The 19542-nt window shown below is 39.7% G+C and overlaps 1 protein-coding gene across 1 annotated transcript; it reads left to right on the forward strand.

Annotated features, from left to right (window-relative positions):
* The first annotated feature begins 465 nt into the window (after positions 1 to 465).
* Positions 466 to 16056, forward strand: LOC139709248 (cell division cycle protein 16 homolog). The gene is made up of 16 exons (XM_071621200.1): positions 466 to 516; positions 2521 to 2575; positions 3811 to 3908; positions 4486 to 4524; positions 5105 to 5245; positions 7223 to 7382; positions 8392 to 8486; positions 9096 to 9229; positions 9551 to 9630; positions 10039 to 10159; positions 11021 to 11146; positions 12049 to 12201; positions 12761 to 12886; positions 14199 to 14334; positions 15023 to 15113; positions 15926 to 16056. Exons 1-16 carry the CDS (start codon positions 466 to 468, stop codon positions 16054 to 16056), a joined length of 1737 nt encoding a protein of 578 aa, XP_071477301.1.
* The last annotated feature ends 3486 nt before the right edge of the window (positions 16057 to 19542 follow it).

Raw genomic sequence — 19542 nt, forward strand, 5'->3', positions numbered from 1 at the left:
TCCGCCTGTTACGGAGTAGTGAGTAACGCAAACTGCTACATGTTTTGCAATGGAGCTGGTGCTCAGCTGAGTACCTCGCTGATAATAATCTTTTGCGTTATAGGATACCGCGAGATGGCGCTATAACATTTCACGTTTGCAAGTGGGATTGCACTCGTACATAACTCCACTCGAGTACGAGTGGAGTGCGTCTTGATCTTGTAGTTGCGCACAGCTAGCTGTCCATTGCTCTTCCGATCGCCGATCGCTCGCGCGTGAATTTGAGAGCGAGAGACGAAAAATCGCGCGCTGGCGGAACGGTGTGTGTCTTCAGTACGTAGTAGATCGGGGGTCTGAATCTGCCACACCGCCAAATATAAATACATGGGACCAAGCACAACCTGCTAATTACCGAGTATTGATGTGGCTACAACTGTCTCAACCTAATTTCAACTGGAAGATAGCAACTAAAATCTATGATATACGATGAGCAGTTTAGAAAGATTCCGGGGTTTAGTCCAAAGCTACATTAGCAAGGTGAGTAAATGCATGATCATTGTATTTTTGTACTCTTACAACGTTGTGTAGGTGTGTAAACGTTAAAGAATCCTCCTACACAAGTTACAACGTGTGCTGTAAAGGCTCTATTGGGATTGCAAATGCCAAAATAGTAAACATGTAACGTTAGGCATGTCAAACATATAACTCAATTTTTAGAGTCTGTAGACTGTACTATCATTTTTTTTGTTTGTTTTACAGTTGTAATGGACTCCAAATTGCTAGTGCCAAAGTTTACTTTTAATTTTACACGAAGCCGATTCAATAAGCGATAAAGTGGTCGATGGACTAATGTTTAATAGACAGGTCTATATTATATACGGTATTTAGGGCCATCCTTAGGCCTATATAACCAGTAGGGGCAAGCATGGTATTACCGGACGCATGGTATTACCGGACACGCACATTTTTGCGTACTAATGACATTCTGTACGCGCGAGACTTCGTAGATTAGCCTCACAGAAACTTTGTGTGGAACGAAATTGCAAAAAACGCCACATAAAAATGTAAAAACACGAAAAAATTCACATTTTACCTCAAATTTATAGTTGAGTGACCCGCACCTCGTCATAGTTAATATTTATGCATGTTTGAATCACATTTCGCGACTGAAATTCAATGAAATCCCACTCACATACAGGAAAAATGCTGAAGATTCTATTAGAACCAAAAGTTCACTGATCAATATCGGAAATTTGTAGCTATCCTCCTCAAACGCGACGAACGATGCGGAATACTAGTAGTTGTGCGCTAAGGGGCACGTAACTCATCGCCCGCGCATGCAGCTCCCATAGACAAAGCACGTATACTCTAACCAGTTGTCGATATCTCACAAGGTTTTATTGCGTGAACTGTTCGAAATGGTCAAGACAGACATTTTACTGTAAAATACGAAATTTGAGCCTCATTTGCCGATTTTTTTTTTTGTCATCCGCTCGGTGAGAATGTGTACGGTGATTTGTGGGATGAATTGTGATTCTGGTGCAAGGATTAGGTGCGAAAGACCTCGATTATTCGATTACGAAAATCGCGTCCGGTAATACAATGCGATTTTGCACCGCGAAAAAAACCACTATTTTTAGAGGGGTATGTTTGAAGCATATTTTCTAAAAACTGGAACGAAGAATTGACATAAGTTGGCTGAATTCGTAATTTCCATGAGTCTGTGAATAAGTGGTGTTATTTTTAGCCAAATTTCATTCTATGAGTACGGAATTCAAAGCCACAAAGAAAAGCGTCCGGTAATAGGATGTGCCACCCTATATAGTATTATTTGTGTTTGTACATGATGTATCTTACTTGAACAAAATAGGCAATGTTAATGGGATATATTATTGTTGTTTGCCAGATACGAGGAAGGGAAGGTAGACGTGGTGACAAATATGAAATGTGAAAGAGCATAATTCTAAGAGGAATTCATAGTTTACTGGTTGAAATTTGGTTTTGAAATGGCTGAGATATCCAAAAACAAAGAGGTCCTAAGTAATAAAACTAGGATCCCACCTTTTAGGACCACTTTATTTTGTTTTTGGATATTTCAGCCATTTCAAAACTGAATTTCATCAAGTAGATAAACTTTGAATTCCTCGTAGAATTGTATATGTTCTCCTTCATATTTCATATAAGAGTTTTCTAACAATCTCACAAAAAGTTAAAACCCTGAATCCCCATTGCCATCTCATGTAGAATTATTCTGATGTACATTGTTTATTATTGTCTGAAAATTTTACTGCTGCAGTGTAAGAAAAAAAAATTTGAACAAAATTTGTCGATAAATTAGATGGCATTCATTCAGTAGATTTCAGTTCAAACCTTTGTGACTGTAGCACTGTACATTTGTAGGTGCATAGCCATTTTTTTTTTTTTCTGGTGTAGAACCATCTACCGGTACAAATGATATTGTAATGATACAATTCTTTAATTTTTCATGGCCAATAACTGGTGCCTGCTTTGCTTACTCCTGTTTGTTTTACATCATGACAGCACCAGTATGACAGTGCTGTGTTCTGGGCAGACAAGGCAGTAACACTCTCAAAAGGTGAGTTTTACTTTTAAATACTGTAAACGTCAATATTTTCGCGCGATTAATTTTTCGCGCTGAGTGGCTCGAAAACGTATTCGCGGGTTCTTAAATTCGCGCTCCGCAGCAGGTTACTTTACTGTAGTACACATTCACTGCTTTCATCCAAAGCCTCTGCTACATAGCTTGCTATGCCAGCGTACGACAAGCGACGTAGCGAGCGGCTCGACTGCGAGTACAAGCACTCAAATACGTAGTACAGCTGTGACTCTAGTACCGTAGTCACGGGGGACTGTAGCATCGATGCGTGCGGTGCACACATGCATGCTACAGTACACAGCAATCTAGGGTATCGTCTCTTCGCACAGTATTAGTAGCGTAAACATGCCTGTACATTGTACTACGTAGCAGTATCATCGATGAAGCGCACACAATTCATCCCGTTCAAAATGTGCGTAGAAAATTGTGAAGATATATTCGCGCGTTTTTGAATTCGCGCTAGCCTAGCGTAGCGCGAAATCCGCGAAAATTAATGTACCGCAAAAATTTCCACGTTTACAGTATATCAAAGTTGATTTATCAATGTTAATTCCACAATTTTAAAAAAAATGAAAAGTACATGTTGCCTTGACTTGTTGAAGGTTATATCATTCCCCCTGTTTTCTGAAGGTGGTAATAAGTCAAATGCTCTTTTAATAATTATGCTAGAAAAAGGAAAATATTTTTAAGTCTCTTCAGATTTTCTTATATCATCCTGCAGTGACCTCCCAAACTGTTGTAGTTTTCTCATTAAGCAATGGCATTACCAAAATGTAAAAATTCATAACTTTTTAACAGATAGTTCAATTTTCCTTTATTAAGTTTAACTGCGCTACATGGTTTTTTTTTGTTTTGAATTATTTGCTGGGTTCACTCAATCCACATCATATCGTCTGTTGAGAATGAGACGGGCTTTAAGTTGTCTCGACCACTATGGGTTTTGTGATCACTTAACGCCCTTATCATTCTCAAGCGACGATATTTGGGTTTCATTCCCCCTTAACTCATGCTCTTGAAAGAGTGTAACACATCAATTGTGTCCATTGGCCCTTAACCCGTTGAGGACAAGTCCCGAGTATACTCGGGCAAGGGTCTATGGGAAATGCGTGTTGTAGCAAAATCAAACAGTCCTCAATGGGTTAAACATGAACCTTTGCACTGCACATATATACAATTTTTACTTATGTTCACTTCCCTCGTCCTCTATTTTGCAGGTGACCCTGAAGATGTGTACATGTTAGCTCAGAGTCTCTACCTAACAAGGCAATACCACAGAGCAGCTCATCTAATCAGGAACAGAAGACTTGATAAGGTATTAACCTGTTCCATACTGACTTCTGAAATCCAGATAGACTTGATACACAAGCCACCAGGTTCCTGTAGGGAACGGGTTAAATGCATATATATCTTCCCTCCTTGCCCCCCCCCCCCCCCCTCCCCAAAAAAAAGAAGAAACAGGCATAAAGGATTTAGTTTTGAGCCTGAAAGAATCTGCCTGTATTCTGTGAAGAGACAGGAAAATATCTATCCAGAGTATTAGGTAGATCAACCAATGGACTTATAGATGAATGGATGGAAATGGGTGGATGGGTAGATGAATGCACCGATTTATAGTTATGAATATTGATAGATAGGTAGATAAAAATATATCTAAAAATAGGCAGAGAGAGAAAAAATACTGATAGGATGTACAAATTTTGTTTGTTTTATCTAGATGTTTGATCATTCTTCAGTATATTTTCATAAGATTTAGTTTAGGAGAGTAACATACAGTGTACCTAGATGGATATTTGCAGAAGCCATACATCTGACTTTTCTATGAATGAGAAACTGATGCAATTTAAATCCCATGTCATTGTGTTTGCCTGTTCTTTGTTTGCTGTTGACAGCTTCACAAGGCTGGAAAATACCTTGCAGCTAAGTGTTTGGTAAGTCAGCTACATTGATCAGTGTGTATGGTACAAGTATGATAATGTCTTTGCTGTGTAGCATCGATGCTTGTCAGTTTAATGATGACACCTCAAGTCAGGAGCACACAGACTGAGAAAGCAACTTTGTGGTTGAGTGTCTGTTGAAAGCCCTATCTTAAATTCAGTATTAACCATGAATCTAAACAGAATCTGCAAGTTTACATTGAATAATGCTGACACAAAATGACAAACCTGTGTGATAAGCTAATACATTTGAATTGTCTTCAATATTTTATAAAATGACTGCTCCAACAAATTTGTGGTTTTATCAATGTAATTTGTGTATATTGATGTTGATCAGTGAGTGTTTACAGGGAAAAAAGAGGAAATGTGAAAACTTGCTAATTCCGATGAATGTTTTTGTACAGTTTTCGTTGTGAACTGTCTAGATGTTGCGTTGCTGTCGTTTGTTTTTCATTTGTTCTGTTTTGTTTTGTGTGTTTGTTTTCCTTTTTGCTTTGAATTGAACATCGACCAACTTGATGTAAAAACCAAGCGCAAACCTTGTTTTGATTTTGTGTGTGTGTAAAATATGTAGGCAGCTGTCAGAAATTGGGAGGAAGCGTTGAATGTTCTGGACGGGTCAGAAGGGGGCGACATCACCATTCTGCAGGAAAAGATCGATGACAGCAAGGCAGAGGATCAGAAGGATGGACAGGGCAAGATTCCTCTAGAAAACGTGAGCAATGGTCAGAGGGTGATTGATCATGACATCGGGCGTGTTCGAACGCTCTCCCAAAGCGTATTATAGAATGGGTAGCGAGAATCCTGCGATCCCATTGGTCGAGACCTATGTGTTGATTTTTTTACCAGCCACATGCTGAGTCAGAGTGGTAAACATGTTATCACGCATTTGTAGCAAGATTATGTGCACTTGTAGCCAAGGTTCGCGCACTCAGTACAAGACGCCTATTGGCTAAAAATCATGCATCCACCACTTTTTTCCATGCATCCAGTAAATACTGGATGCATGGTTTTGAAGTACTGGATACATTATTTTCAGGCTCTTGTCTATGGCAAGCCAAAAGGAAAGGCATCCAGTAAATTTGCCATTGTGTAACATGATAGAAATACAGGTATTGATTTTTTGGCCAGAAAATTACCCATTCTATAACACAGATGACGCTTATGTCTTATAGTGTGTCAGTCGGAGTAGTGTGCATACGGTAATTACAGAATTTAGCCTAAACCCACTCGGCTTCGCCTTGTGGCTTAAGCATTCCATAGTTGCCTTATGTGCACAAATCCCACTGACACACTCAGACCTGTATGTCATTTGTATACTGTGCAGTACCATACCTGCGCCAGAGGAGGGCTCGAATGCTCCCAAAGTGTGCTTTACAGTACGATAATGAGCCAAAAGTGGACCACGTCTTGATGTGCTTCAAAAGGGTACCATACCATATCGTGCCATGCCAGAGAGCACTCAAAGTAGTCCGTTACAGGTGTTGACATGAGATTAGAGAAGAGTGCGCTTAACACACACTACATCATGATTCAAAGAGTTGATTCTCTTTGTGAGGGACACCTGTATGTAGTGTAGGGGCGTGAGGGGAATGTATTGTTGCTTTACAGAACGTGTGGGTTTTATGAGGTACTGTAAAAGTGGAAATTTTCGTGGTGTTGAAATTTTCGCGCATTTCGCGCAATCAGAAACTAGCGCGAAAATAAAAGCATGCGAATATTTTTGCTTGCCATATATTCCTGTAGTTGATGTCTTGATACTGCGGAATTACAAACGCGAAAATATCCACTTTTACAGTACGCTATCTCCACAGAGCACTTGAACTCTCCTAATCTGGCGCGGTATGGTTTGGTTTGGTTCAGTTTGCTTTTGAGCACTTGAATGCGGCTGTAAACAGACCTATTGACCGATTCGGGTTCGTTGAGGGCAGCAGACATTTCATGGCACTGGGCGCAGCCATAGTGGGTGTCTGAGCCGACCCCCCTGCTCTCCCCCACCCCGGGCAACATGTTTATCACGCACTTGTAACAAAGGTTTGCGCACTAAGCAAGCATTCGCGCACTCAGTACGAGACGCCCATTGGCTAAAGCAGTTTTTCATTCTGCGCGCGTGCTAATGTAGGGAGAGGGGTGGGGAGTGGGAAGGGGGGGGGTCGGCTGAGACACCGAGTAATGGCGCTGCCCATGCCAAAAATACACAAAGCACGTCACAGAATTGGTCAATACACGATAGCAATCTTTGGCAATATCATGAAAAGCACAATGTGATTGCTGTCAGTGGTTAGGAGTAGATATGTGCACCTGTCTTTGGTCAACAACCGTATGAGGAACAGACGCTATGCTGTGACATTGTCAATGACACGGATGCATCATGGTTTTCTTTCAGTATTTATTTTGTGTTGGGGTTTTTCCCATGCATTCTTTCGAAAGCCATCATGGTAGAGTCCACCATTGGTCATAGTCTTCAGGATAAGGCTTCTTGCCAGAGAAAGGTTCACAATTACTCAAAGTCGAAATGATTACCATTTTTATAGAAACAACTAGAGGCTCACAATCTTGGTATTTGTTTCTTAAAGAGTAGCAGAAAGTGTGCTACCAGAGAGAAAACTGTTATCTTTCTCCCATTCATCTCGACATAGCAATACTGCTCTTTCAGTGATAGAAACACTTTCTGTGATATTTCCTGAGGCAGGTTGAGAGCTCGATAGCGTTACTAAAGGGGCAGATCTATGAAGCCCTGGAGAACCGGGTCCAGGCCGCAGAGTGCTACCGCCAGGCGCTGATCCTCGACGTCCACTGCTACGAGGCCTTTGAACTCCTCGTCAAACACCAGATGCTCACGGCAGATGAAGGTGCAATCTCTTGCTCGTATATTTCTTGTGAAATCACTCTCTTTTGTCCTGTACTTCCATGTCAGTTTCATTTAGAAATGTGTGAGAGTGATTGTAACTGCCATGTTAACAACTAATCAACTTCTAACTGTGTCTTGCTGCTGTGGGACTTGAAGCTATGGTAGGCTGCAACTGTACGAGCTTGTATGAAAACCTGGTTGTAATCCTACTCTGGGTCATACAAGTGTAGCTGTAGAGAGTGCCTTCAAGTCCTGTTGAGTTCCTGACATAAACTCCTCAATTAATTTAACCCCTCAAGCCCTGGGGGTATTTAACTGCATTTTTTTTAACATCATGAAATTGGCAACTCCAAATTTCCCTATATACCTTATTTTAGAGGGGAAAAAATTAGATTCAGCAGGTTAAATTCATTATATCTGCTCAAAATCAGCAAGATATTTACAAAAACAAGCCAATTTGAGAGAAAGAGGAACTCTTATCGTCCAGAATATGTTGCCAATTAAGAATTAATTTCAGACTTTGCAATAAAGAAAAAAAAAATCATATATGAACAAGCGTCAACAAAGGACACAAACAAAGTTTTTTTTTTATTGTACCTTACAAAACAGTGACAGTGAATTATATAATTTACAGGAGTGTGTTTAAAAGATACAGCACTAAATGATAGAAACATGGTTTCTTAGAGTTGATGGGACAATTTCAGTGACACTTTGTAAACACACCAATCAGTTGACATTGGTTTTGTTTCTAATTTAGGTACTCCAACTTGTGCACTCTTTGCTCTATTGCGAGATAAATGAAATTTTCTGCACTGTCATAACAAAATATCCTGAGTGTAGAATTAGGCTAGAAAGATATTACAGTGCGATATTTGAGATTAGGCCTGCAGTGTAAAAATTTCATCATTCTGAATGCCCTGTATTAATGCTCTTCGAGGAATGCTATGAGACAGACTGTCTTGTTTGTGTGGTATGATTGTGCATTTGTTTGTTTGTTTGTTTCGGACCAGAGAGGGATCTCCTGCAAGCACTGCCCATCACTGAGCAGTGTCCGACGGAAGAACAGGAGTTTCTCAGAAGTCTCTACCAGAGTATACTCAAGAAGGTATATTGGCTTGCCTACTTGGCTATGTGTTCGTCTGAACTAACTCTTATACAGTCTGTGACATGCACAGGCAGATTTCTCTGAGGTACCACAATTTTAGATAGGTATCGAATAAAAAATAATTGTATGCTGTTCTGAAATAAAATACACACATGTAGCAACAATTAAAGATGGATTGTCACTTTGTATCCACTTCAGATAATCACATATGACATTGAATGTTGAGGTTTTGTCTGTACTCTTTCAGACAGAATATCGTCAATATCCATTGGCTTATTAGTACAAGAAGAGAGTAGTGTACCACACAGAAAATTGTGTGAAATTTTCCTCACTGTGTACCAATTTTCAGATTTGTTTTGTTTTGTTTCACTTCAGTCTCAGTTATTATTTTCCACAAGAGGACATACACAGATCTTTCGCAATCCATTTAGAATTCAAAGAAAAAATACATTGCAACGACAACAAAACTGAGCTGTTCAACTCTTGGCACTTACTATTTAGCCTGCACAGCTGCAAGATTCCAAATGTGTTGTTTAAACTGCGTAAGTTCTGCATTCATGATAAGTGTTTGTCTTCATGAAATGGTTGCTACTGCTGTCTTCCGCTCAGTACGACAAGCCTGTAGAGAACAAATTGCCAGACTGCCTCCTGAGTCTCGCCAACAACCTGGACGTCCAGACCAACACGGCAGAGAGGCACTACTACAACTGTGACTTCAGGACCAGCTACAAGATAACTCGCAGGTCATTATGAAGCTCATGTCATTGTATTCCAGTTCACAAATATATATCCCTTAGGATCTAATGATAATCTTTTCAGTTACCCGCTTGTACTGAATGTATGCTCAACAACTGAATGTTGGTATCATTTGATTTGCTGTTGCTACATTAGGCAAGACACATTCAAGCCCTGAGGTTGTGATTAGCAACCCTTGTTGCATAGGAATTAGGAAATTGTAGCAAATTGGTCCACTCCTAGTGACTCAATAGTTTCTGTTGGTTTGAGACACTTTGTAATGCATTACATAGCACTCAAGCCTTGCCTGTGGTCTTCCAACAATGCAGTGTGCTGGAGTCGGACCCGTTTCACGAAAGATGTCTTCCCGTTCACGTGGCAACGCTGGTGGAGCTCAGACTATCCAATGGTACGTTTGGGATTCTTTCATCTCTCGGGAGACTACCTTTTGTCGTGTGGTACCATCAGTCGCATGAACGATCTAAAGACACTTGCATACACCCAGCAGTAGTTTAGCATCTCTATGCCGTGAAAGCTAATGCACGGTTGTCAGTAGAAACCGTATTTTGTGAAAATGTGAGTAATTAGAGAGCAGATTTGGTGCGAAGACTTGAATCTTTGGATGCTCTATGGTTTGCAAGTCCTGGGGTGCTTATTACTTCCTGTGCAAACACACTTAGAAAAGAAGACAGAGAAAAAAAGAAAAGATGAGAAATTCATTGAAAAGCCCATGTATGGTGTCCATGGTTGTATCAAGATTGAAGCTGGCTACTGTGTTCATCTGCCATTGGTCTTCTTTCTTTCTTTTTTTTTCCAGAATTGTTCTATCTGGCCCACAGGTTAGTGGACTTACATCCAGACAAGGCCGTCTCGTGGTTCGCCGTCGGATGCTACTACTACATCGTGGGGAAGAACGAACCAGCGAGAAGATTCCTCAGGTATCCAAGTAATCTCAGACACACTTTAAGAAAAGAAAAAGAAAAAAGATGTTTGAGTTTATTCATGCAGCTCTCTTTTTCAATCGAGCAGAACCAATATGGTAGTTCTCCTCACTGTGTGCAGGCATGAACACGCACACTATGCCTGTGCACACACAAACATGTCATCCATTTAAACACTGATATATGTGGACAGATAAACAGACAAAAGAACGAACATATGAATAGACGAATGGATAAATGAATAGACAGATAGAAAGAGGGTAAACTGGGAGATTTAGTCGCTATGTAGCCATATATTATTACACTGTATATACGCACACACATGTACATACATAATTATATATTTTGTTCAGCAGCTCAGACGTTTACAGGTTACCATAACTGTCGTAAATCAACAACAATTAAAATTTCCTGGAAACTACTGTGAACACAATATTTCCATCGTATTTCTCTTATAGCATTCTTGTACTTCGATTGTTTGTATTTTTTGTTGTTGTATATATCCAAATTAGACATTATGTATTATTATATTTTATTATGTTTTATGTATTTTCCATCGAGAAATACGAAAATAAAATGGAAATTGAAATTAAAAATTTCTGTGTCATGAAATTTTCGCGAATAGGAGCCAACAGCCTTTCTCACGGCATGAAATTTTCATGAGTTGCCTCTAACATTGAATGCATATCTTGTAGACAAGAACTTTCGTGGACATTTTAATTTCGCGTATCTTGCCGTGTGAAATTCGCAAAATTAAAATGCATGCGAACATTCCTCGTTTTACTGTACAAAATGCTTTCAAAGACTTTCATTTGATTTTTTTTTCCTGTTTTTTTTTTTTTATGGTTACTCTTGCAGCAAAGCCACAGCGATTGACCGCCTGTACGGTCCAGCGTGGCTTGCCTTTGGTCACTCGTTTGCAGCTGAGGGGGAACACGACCAAGCCATGGCAGCGTACTTTACGGCCTCCAGACTCATGAAAGGGTGGGTCACGTGACCCTCTATGGTCTTCTCTGGTGTTAATTGTGTCTGTTTGCTTTCGTATGATCGTATGAGGTTTCAATTTATTTGTTTCCGTGGTGCGGAGTTTGATTGTTTTGTTGCTCTTGATTTGAAGAGAACATACATGTATCTTGTCAAAAGGCAGTAACTAAAGCCAAGAAGAAGAAGAAGAAGGAGAAGAAAAAAAAAATACACATCCACTTTCTTCTTTTCTGTTTCCCAAGCATTATTAGGTCATCACAGAGGACAATATTCTAGCAATTGCTTTTAATTCTTTCTCATGGGAGTCTGAGCTGCTGGAGCGGGGGTGTTAATCACCTTCAGTCATAGTTTTAATTTGATTTGGTTTATTGTGTGTTTGTTTATTTGTATGTTTAATGCAATTGATGGAATTCGTATCATGGCACTAGAAGTAACAGCAAGTTGTACTTTGAAACATAAGAACCGTGGGTGACAAAACCCAAAAATGTATTGTCTCCTTTATGAGAATTCTAGGGCCCATTTTGTTGAAACTTCTTTCATTTGGTTCATCTGAACTTACCGTATGTATTCATGTCAACTTGAACATGAAGTTGAGTTGCAACTTTAAGTCAAATAATACTGCCAGTATGGGATTAATCAACATTTCAATTTCATTGCAATTAATGTGTTGTTGTTGTTGTTGTTGTTGTTGTTTTTTTTTTGTTGTTGTTGTTTTTTTTTTTTTTGGGGGGGGGGGGGGTCCACTGCTCTTTCACAGTGATGTCTCAGAATTTCTTATTTTTCATGACAAAGGGAAGGGGAGTCTTACGTCTTTTTGTTGCTGTCGTTCGTTCGTGTTTGTCAACTTGGCCTCTGCTTTGAAAGCCTCCACCCTCTTCCTCACTCACATATTTCCCTTCCAGCTGCCATCTGCCTCTCCTCTATGTCGGTCTGGAGTACGGGCTGACCAGGAACTTCAAGCTCGCCGACAAGTTCTTCAATCAGGCTCTCGGCATCGCCTGCAACGACCCCTTCGTCCTGCATGAGATGGGGGTGGTGGCGTTCCACAATGGGGAGTAAGTAGGCCTCTACTCCAACAGTCTAATGATTTCTTTAATGTTTAACCCCTCAACTCCAAGAAGCCACATTCTTGTGATTTGAATGCTGTATCTTCCTGTTGTAATTCTGTAACTAGGATTTTATCTTTCAATACTAGATTTTTATAGGGTAGATTAAACATTTCTCTTTCATGCAAGCCCTATTTTGGTGTTATATGATTGTTTATCATACTCGCCGAATTAAAGCAAAAGCCTCTTGATTGCTATTTGTAAAATTGATCCTCAAATTTGCAACACCTTCATAAGGATTAAGGTATTTATCTCAATTTGACAAATTTTAGTTTTTCTTTTTCTTTTCATTTTGTTCATATCATCTCTCTGTTATATATGGTATTATTATTGTTGTTCTTGTTACTATTATTGTTCACCATCAGTATCGTCATCAGAATTATTTTTATTATCATTTTGATTGTTATCATAGACGTTATGATTACAGATTAAGCAATATAAGATTATTTCTTTTGTGATAAATATTTGAAGACAAAATTTGACTGATTTACCAAACATTATTCCATAGCTGGGAGACTGCTGCAACCCACTTCAACCAAGCCTTGACCATCGTCCAGAACATCAGTAGCCAGACAGTGACCGACAAGTGGGAGCCACTACTCAACAACCTTGGACACGTTTATAGGAAACTCAAGTAAATATATCATATACATTTGGAAATTTACAGATAAATTTTGTTGTGGGTTTTGTGCAATCTAACAGGTCTTTCTTCACCAGTGCTGACTTTAACCAGAGGCTTGTTTGTTTGCTGTTGTTGTTTTTTTCTCTCTCTCTCTTGGTCTTCCTTGTTGATGTCACAAAATAACATTGTTAAATGATGAAGATTTAAATACAATATATTTGTATTTTATGTATATTATATACACATACTTCATGTTCCTCATATAAGATGTAAATGTATGCCATTATTACCATGGTAATTATTTTTGCATTGATACGGACACACAAAATAGATTGAATAGTAGCTATACATGTTTCATGCATGTGAATTGTGAACAATAATGGCTCTTGTGCTTATGTGAAAATCCCCCCCAATGTGAAAAGTTTCAATTTTCTTTTTGAACCCCCCTCCCCCCCCCCCCAAAAAAATGCAAATTTATTCATATTGTTTATGCAGTGTGGATGGTAAGTTTCAAATTTCATTGGTCACTGTGAGTATCGTGTCTTCCAAAATCATATGTGACCCGCTACAACAAAAGGATCCTAAAGTCGCTGATGGCTGAGCCGAGAAAATCGAGTTTGAAGTCAGATCATCACAATCGGTCAAAACCATCGATTTTCTGTTTTTTGCATAATTTTGTAGTCTAATGTATCATCTATCATCTGCGTAAATTTCAAAGCTAAATGGTCAAAGGAAAGGCAAGAAATTAGCGTTTTTCTGGGCCATGATTATCCGACTTTCAACGGAACAGAAACGTGTCCGAAGATTTGGATATGGCACCGCAGCTAGACTCCGCCCCTAGCAACGAGAGAGTGATCTTATTGGTCAATGCATGGCATTTTGGTTACTGATTGGTCGTGCGTAGACCGCTGGCGCTAAGCTTGAATGAACATCGTGGAGGTTGCTAAGGTCATACCTTTTATTGTCAAGCGGTGCAAACTGTCTTGCCTCCCCTTGATCATGATAGCGTCAGAAGAAAAACTTTGAAAGCGGTTTTCTTGAAACGCTGATTTCCTAAACCACTCGATATGCACTAATAAAATAATCGATATCTCCGCAACAGAATACTTTCGTGAGTCGTGTTATATGTGAAATTAAAGTGGAAGAGCAAGGGAATAATATCGTGTCATTTTCAGAAAGTTGTCCTCCCCGACTTTCGGATCCTTTTGTTGTTGCGGGTCACATATACTGTCAGAGCTACATGTAGTCTCACACTGCAAACTTTAATTCCTCTTATCTCTCTCTCACTCTCTCTCTCTCGCTCTCTCTCTTCTCTCCTCGGTAGGAAGTACGAGAAGGCCCTGGACTGCCACAGACAGGCCCTGGTCCTGAGCCCCCAGAACCCCTCCACGTTCTCGTCCATCGGCTACGTCTATGCCCTCACGGGGCAGTTCTCCAGGGCCATTGACTACTTTCACAAGGTGACTGGAAACCTAACTTTTTTCCTTTAAGCGATGGTGAATTCTATTTTCTGATTGGTCAATCTACCACGCAATATATCCCCTATTTCGGGAATGAGGTCATTGCCCTTATTGCATTTCATGTTTACACATTGTTTATGCTGTTCATTTGCGCGCATCACAGCTGAGCACTTAAGATATTACAATTTACTACTAGCTAGCAGCACACTTTGCTGCAGCAGTTAGTTTATATGAAAGAAAGACAAGACAGCACAAGTGATGGGTAGACCAAAGTTTCTGACATATGAATTGAGGGTCTATGTTTTCATAGAAAATTTACTTATGAGATTACACTAAAAGATGAAATTATTGCCCTTTGCTTGTTCTTACATAATATGAGAAATGTCTACGATCTGGTGCCATATTTCATCCGACCTTTGTCCCCATAGAATATGGCACCAGGCAGTAGATATTTCCTGTAGTGCGTGAACAAGCAGGTGGTAACTAAACTAGTAGTATTACATAGTTTTTATTTTCTCAACTAGCTCATAGATGTGATGTGAGAGGTATAATGAGCAATATAAAGATAGTCATGATGATGGTGGGTGTTTACATAAACACTCTGCCTTCCTTTCTTTCTGTGTTTCTTCTTTCTTCCTATCTTTCTCCTTGTCTAACATTCTTACTTTCTCTTCATTCTCTTCTTCAGGCTCTTGGTGTTGGTCGTGACGACACGTTTTCTGTGACGATGCTGACACACAGCATAGAGCAGTACATTGGAGAAATGTCGCCGTGTGAAGGTCTGTATCCCTGCTTTTTATTCAGATATATATTGTTAATCTATTCTGAATCAACCTCATTTGACAAGTATTCACCCCATAACAGACCCCACTTTTACTGAAGGAACACAGAAAAAGAGTTGGTAACTTTTGAATTGATGGCTTGCTTCGAAAGTTGAAATTACAGAGAATTGCATAAGAATTGTTTCAGATGAATATCATGGAGATTGTTACTTTACAATTGTGCAATATGACCGTAGCACTTTTTATCACTGTATCAGGAAATAAATGCAAATTTTTAAAGAATTTTTATGTGGATGCAGTGAGTGCTGGATTATTGGTAGTACACAATAGTGTCGTCTAAGAGAGATTGGACAGTCTGTTCAAAAATTCTGAATCTGTTAAGTATTAGTTGAATTCATGTACCACCATTGCCTGGTCAGAAGACTACATCAGTGATGTCCCAGTAGAGCTACGATTCTCTGAATCCACACGTGTATTTGCGATAGATTCCTCTTAAATAAGAGTGAGCCAAACAAAACAGCATTTCTGCTTGTTGTTTGACCAAAGTGAGACGAAAGTAATGATGAGAGCATAGTCTGCCAATTGGGCAGTGCCGGTCATCATGACACAGCCCACTTTGCATTTGTTTGTCAGCCATTCTTTGAGGTTTGTGAAAAAAAAAAAATCATTTTTAAAAGAGAGAGAGAGAGAGTAGGTACATAAAACATGGAAAACTGTCTGTTGATATATGATGTAGCTGCAGTATGACGTATTTTCAGCATTTGACATCTTTGGTAATGACGGGACTTCCATATTGTGTATTGATGTAGGAGGGGGTGAAACTGTTCCTGACCTGGAGGTCGTCGTTAAGGAAGAGGTGGTTGCCACGACGGAGAAGTCCAACTCCAGTCTGGACATGGAGATCGAAATGGATGAGGAGGACACCTCCCTGTTGTCATGACGACAAGATCCTCAATGATAATTTTACGCTGACGTGACCAAATCACCAAAGACTCGAATATAACTGTGCGCGAGGACTGTAGCAGAGATTTGATATAAACACTGAAGAGGATTTCTGCAGAGAGTTATCTGATGAGGAGTTTATAAGATAAGATAAAATCTACAAACATCATATGAATTTTTCTGTTACATGCAGTCTCTGCTTTACAGGAACTTTTAATTGCTGTATTTTTGGACATGTGTAGGTTTTACAATTGGGCCTGATTTCAGGAATTCAAAAAAAAAAAGTAGCAAGAAATTCCTGATTGGGTTACATCTCATGTTGCAGATAAGCCATGTCATTCACTGTTTTTTGTGCCAGAGGGGTTGGTGCTTGTCATACTTCCCACCTATTGCATATTGATTGGCTCTTTTATTCAAAGGGGGTGGGGTGGGCGTGGGGGTAGCAGTACTCTCCACCCCCATTGTGTTTCCTGTGGGTCAGGGCATGACCAATGCCTACAAACCACTTGTCTGCTGAGTGGCAGGCAACCACTCCTCTGTGTCCGCAAATGAAGAAACTAGTGCCTAGCATGGGGATATAACTCATTCTGTAATATGTATTAACACCCTTTTGGATAGAGGAAAACTATTGAATACAGTTTATCTGTACAACATTCTAAAATCTCCAAAAGTCTTGGTGCTATAGACCCACCTTCCATCGTGATGGGTTAGTGCTGATTGACATCAAATTGGCAATAAAATGTAAGCATTACTCAAGATGAAAAAACATGAGTGAAAACTCTAAATTGGCAACAAAATGTAGTGCTTGACTCAAGGTGAAATGTCATGACATAGGGGGGAAAAAAAAATGAAGTCTGATCTGTCCACTTGTTAATAATGTTGAATCTTATTTCCAAGAAAGATCAAATTGCTTTTTTTTTTTTTTTTTAATAATGTTGTCTAGACTTCCAGCATTAGATAAAGCTTATGATACTGGCGCAAGTTTCACTAACATGGTATTCTGATCCCTAAATTCTCATCAAATAAGCAACTCGGAGCTAGACACAGTGCCAAACTTTTCTGAATATTCTGTTTGATGAAGTCATAAAACCTGTGAGAAACAGTTAATGCCTCTTTGTCAGTCTCAGGTGTTTTTGTTATGTCAGATCTTTTTGTCTCAAATTAATTCACTAAAACCAATGTCTAATAGGTCAGGAGACGAATATCAATGGTGGCGTTAACAGTCAACTTTCAACTCCCCAAAGTTTGAATGGGTATAAGGGAATGATTGTAGTTTTTGTATACCACAAAGGGAAGGAGTGGAGGGGGGGGGGGGGTGCATACTCCCCCCCTTTTTTTTCTCTCTGTGATCATACACAAGAAGATGCCATACAAACCAAGTGTTCAGTACAGTGCACTCCCGTTACAATGAACACGGTTATAACGAAATTTCGTTATAACGAAGTAAATCTTCTGGTCCCAAAATTATCACCATTAAAGTCTATGGTACAAAATTCGCTTATAACGAACACGGTTATAGCGAAATTTCCGTTATAACGAAGTCTTTTCCGAGTGCCACAGACAAAGAAAAACAAAAGAAATGTGCTCCGTTATAACGAAATGCGAATTGCTTTCGAAAATACGTAGCGGAACAAGCATTTATAGCGTCTCTGCGTTCATGAGTGAACGCTTCACACCACTGTGTGTTCGCTCCATGTGTCACGCACAGTTTCTGAGGGGAACTTGCGTTTATTATTGTAATACAGTTATCCCATCACATTTCACATAGCTTTCCAGTGTATGATGAGTCTTCAGCAAATAGAATATGATATATATATTCGTGGATTCCTTGTTTTCGTTGTTTATTGTATTTGTTCGGTTATAACGAAATTTCGTTATAACGAAAGAAAACTGCCGGTCCCGAGCATTTCGTTATAAAGGGAGTGCACTGTACCAGGAAGGCTTTTAATAATGTCATCATAGGAATGAATTATGGTGGACTAATCTGTAATGTATTCCTTTGCATTCAATCATGAGGTTCACCACATGACAGCTTGCTCCCCTCCCTCCTCCCTCCTGTATCTGCTTCCATGTTACCATATCAGTAGGGTGCAAGAAGACTTTGCTTCTTTCTCCTTCTTTTTTTTCTGTTTTTGTTTTTTTGAGAAGGTGAATTTCCCCGTTGAAGATGAGTCCTGAGAATACTTGGGCAGGTGTCTGTGGGAAATGATCAGTCCGTCCTCAACAGGTTGAACACTCTCTACTGTTTTTTTACTGGCCCAAATAATTGTTATTCTATGCATGCAAAATTTCTTCCCTTTTTCAGTGTATTAGCAGGTCCCCCCTAGGAAAGTGGGTGCATGTGGGCTTCAAATCTTTGCATACGCTTTGTCAGCAGTGTGTGTCCAATGCGTTAATTCAACAGTAAAAAGATATACAGTAAACCTCGGATAAGTCGACGTCGAGTGAGTCGAAAATCACTTAACTCGAAGCAAAATAAAAAGTCCCGATTTTTCCCTATGTATTTTCTCTAAGAAATATTTGGATAAGCCGAAGTACGAGAGTCGAATTTCGGCTGTGTCGAAGTAAAAAATTAAGTCCCTTTTGTACAAAATACACGTAGTATACATCACTTGAGCCGAAGAAGATTTGTCTGGCATTCTCATGAGAACAAAAAAAATCGGCGTGTCGCAGAACCCCGTCCCTGCCCTGCTGCAGGTAAGCATGCACACTCACCGTACCGCTCCGCACGCATGTCGAATACATACACATGTATACATGTATACACACAGCACATCGATCCATACTTTATCCATACACGCAGCACATTGATCCATACTTTATCCATACACACAGCACATCCATACTTCATCCATGTCAAGCCAGAACTCCTTGGTCAACCAATCGCTGCTTTGATATTTTAGTGACAGGCCAAGTGGGCGGAGCTTGTTTGTGCGTGCCCGGCTGGCTGTATAGTTTTGTTCAATGGAGATGGGATGGGCCTGGGAGAGTGTTTGTCTCAGGGTGGGTAGGTTGACAGAGATGGCTACCTATGTTGCACCATAGACATAGCACATGCACATTGCCACGTTAGCGCAGACATTCTCAGAACTATGTTTAACTACTAGTATTGATACAAATTCCATGTTCAATTTAGAACAAAATAAGAATGTTATCTTCAAGAACAGACAAATTTGAATTCAAACACACACACGGATGCACAAACACACACACACACACACACACACACATGCATGCAAATGTACTATAATACATGTACATAACTGTGAGTCGAAAAAAAAATCGACTCTCGCGAGAGTCGAAGTTCACTTAAGTCGACGCATTTTTGTCAGTCCCGAGAGCTTCGACTCATGCGAGGTTTACTGTACTGTGTATATCATGTTTGTGGACAATAGTGTAAAAATCTAAATAGTGACAGTGCTCCGTTTTAGCGCTGGTTAAAGTACAAGCATACGAAATGGCAAAATGGGATGAATAAAAAAAC

The sequence above is a fragment of the Diadema antillarum genome, unplaced genomic scaffold, assembly GCF_040938485.1.
Source record: "Diadema antillarum isolate AM-2024a unplaced genomic scaffold, OU_Dant_1.0 seq00001420_RagTag, whole genome shotgun sequence".
NCBI lineage: Eukaryota > Metazoa > Echinodermata > Echinoidea > Diadematoida > Diadematidae > Diadema > Diadema antillarum.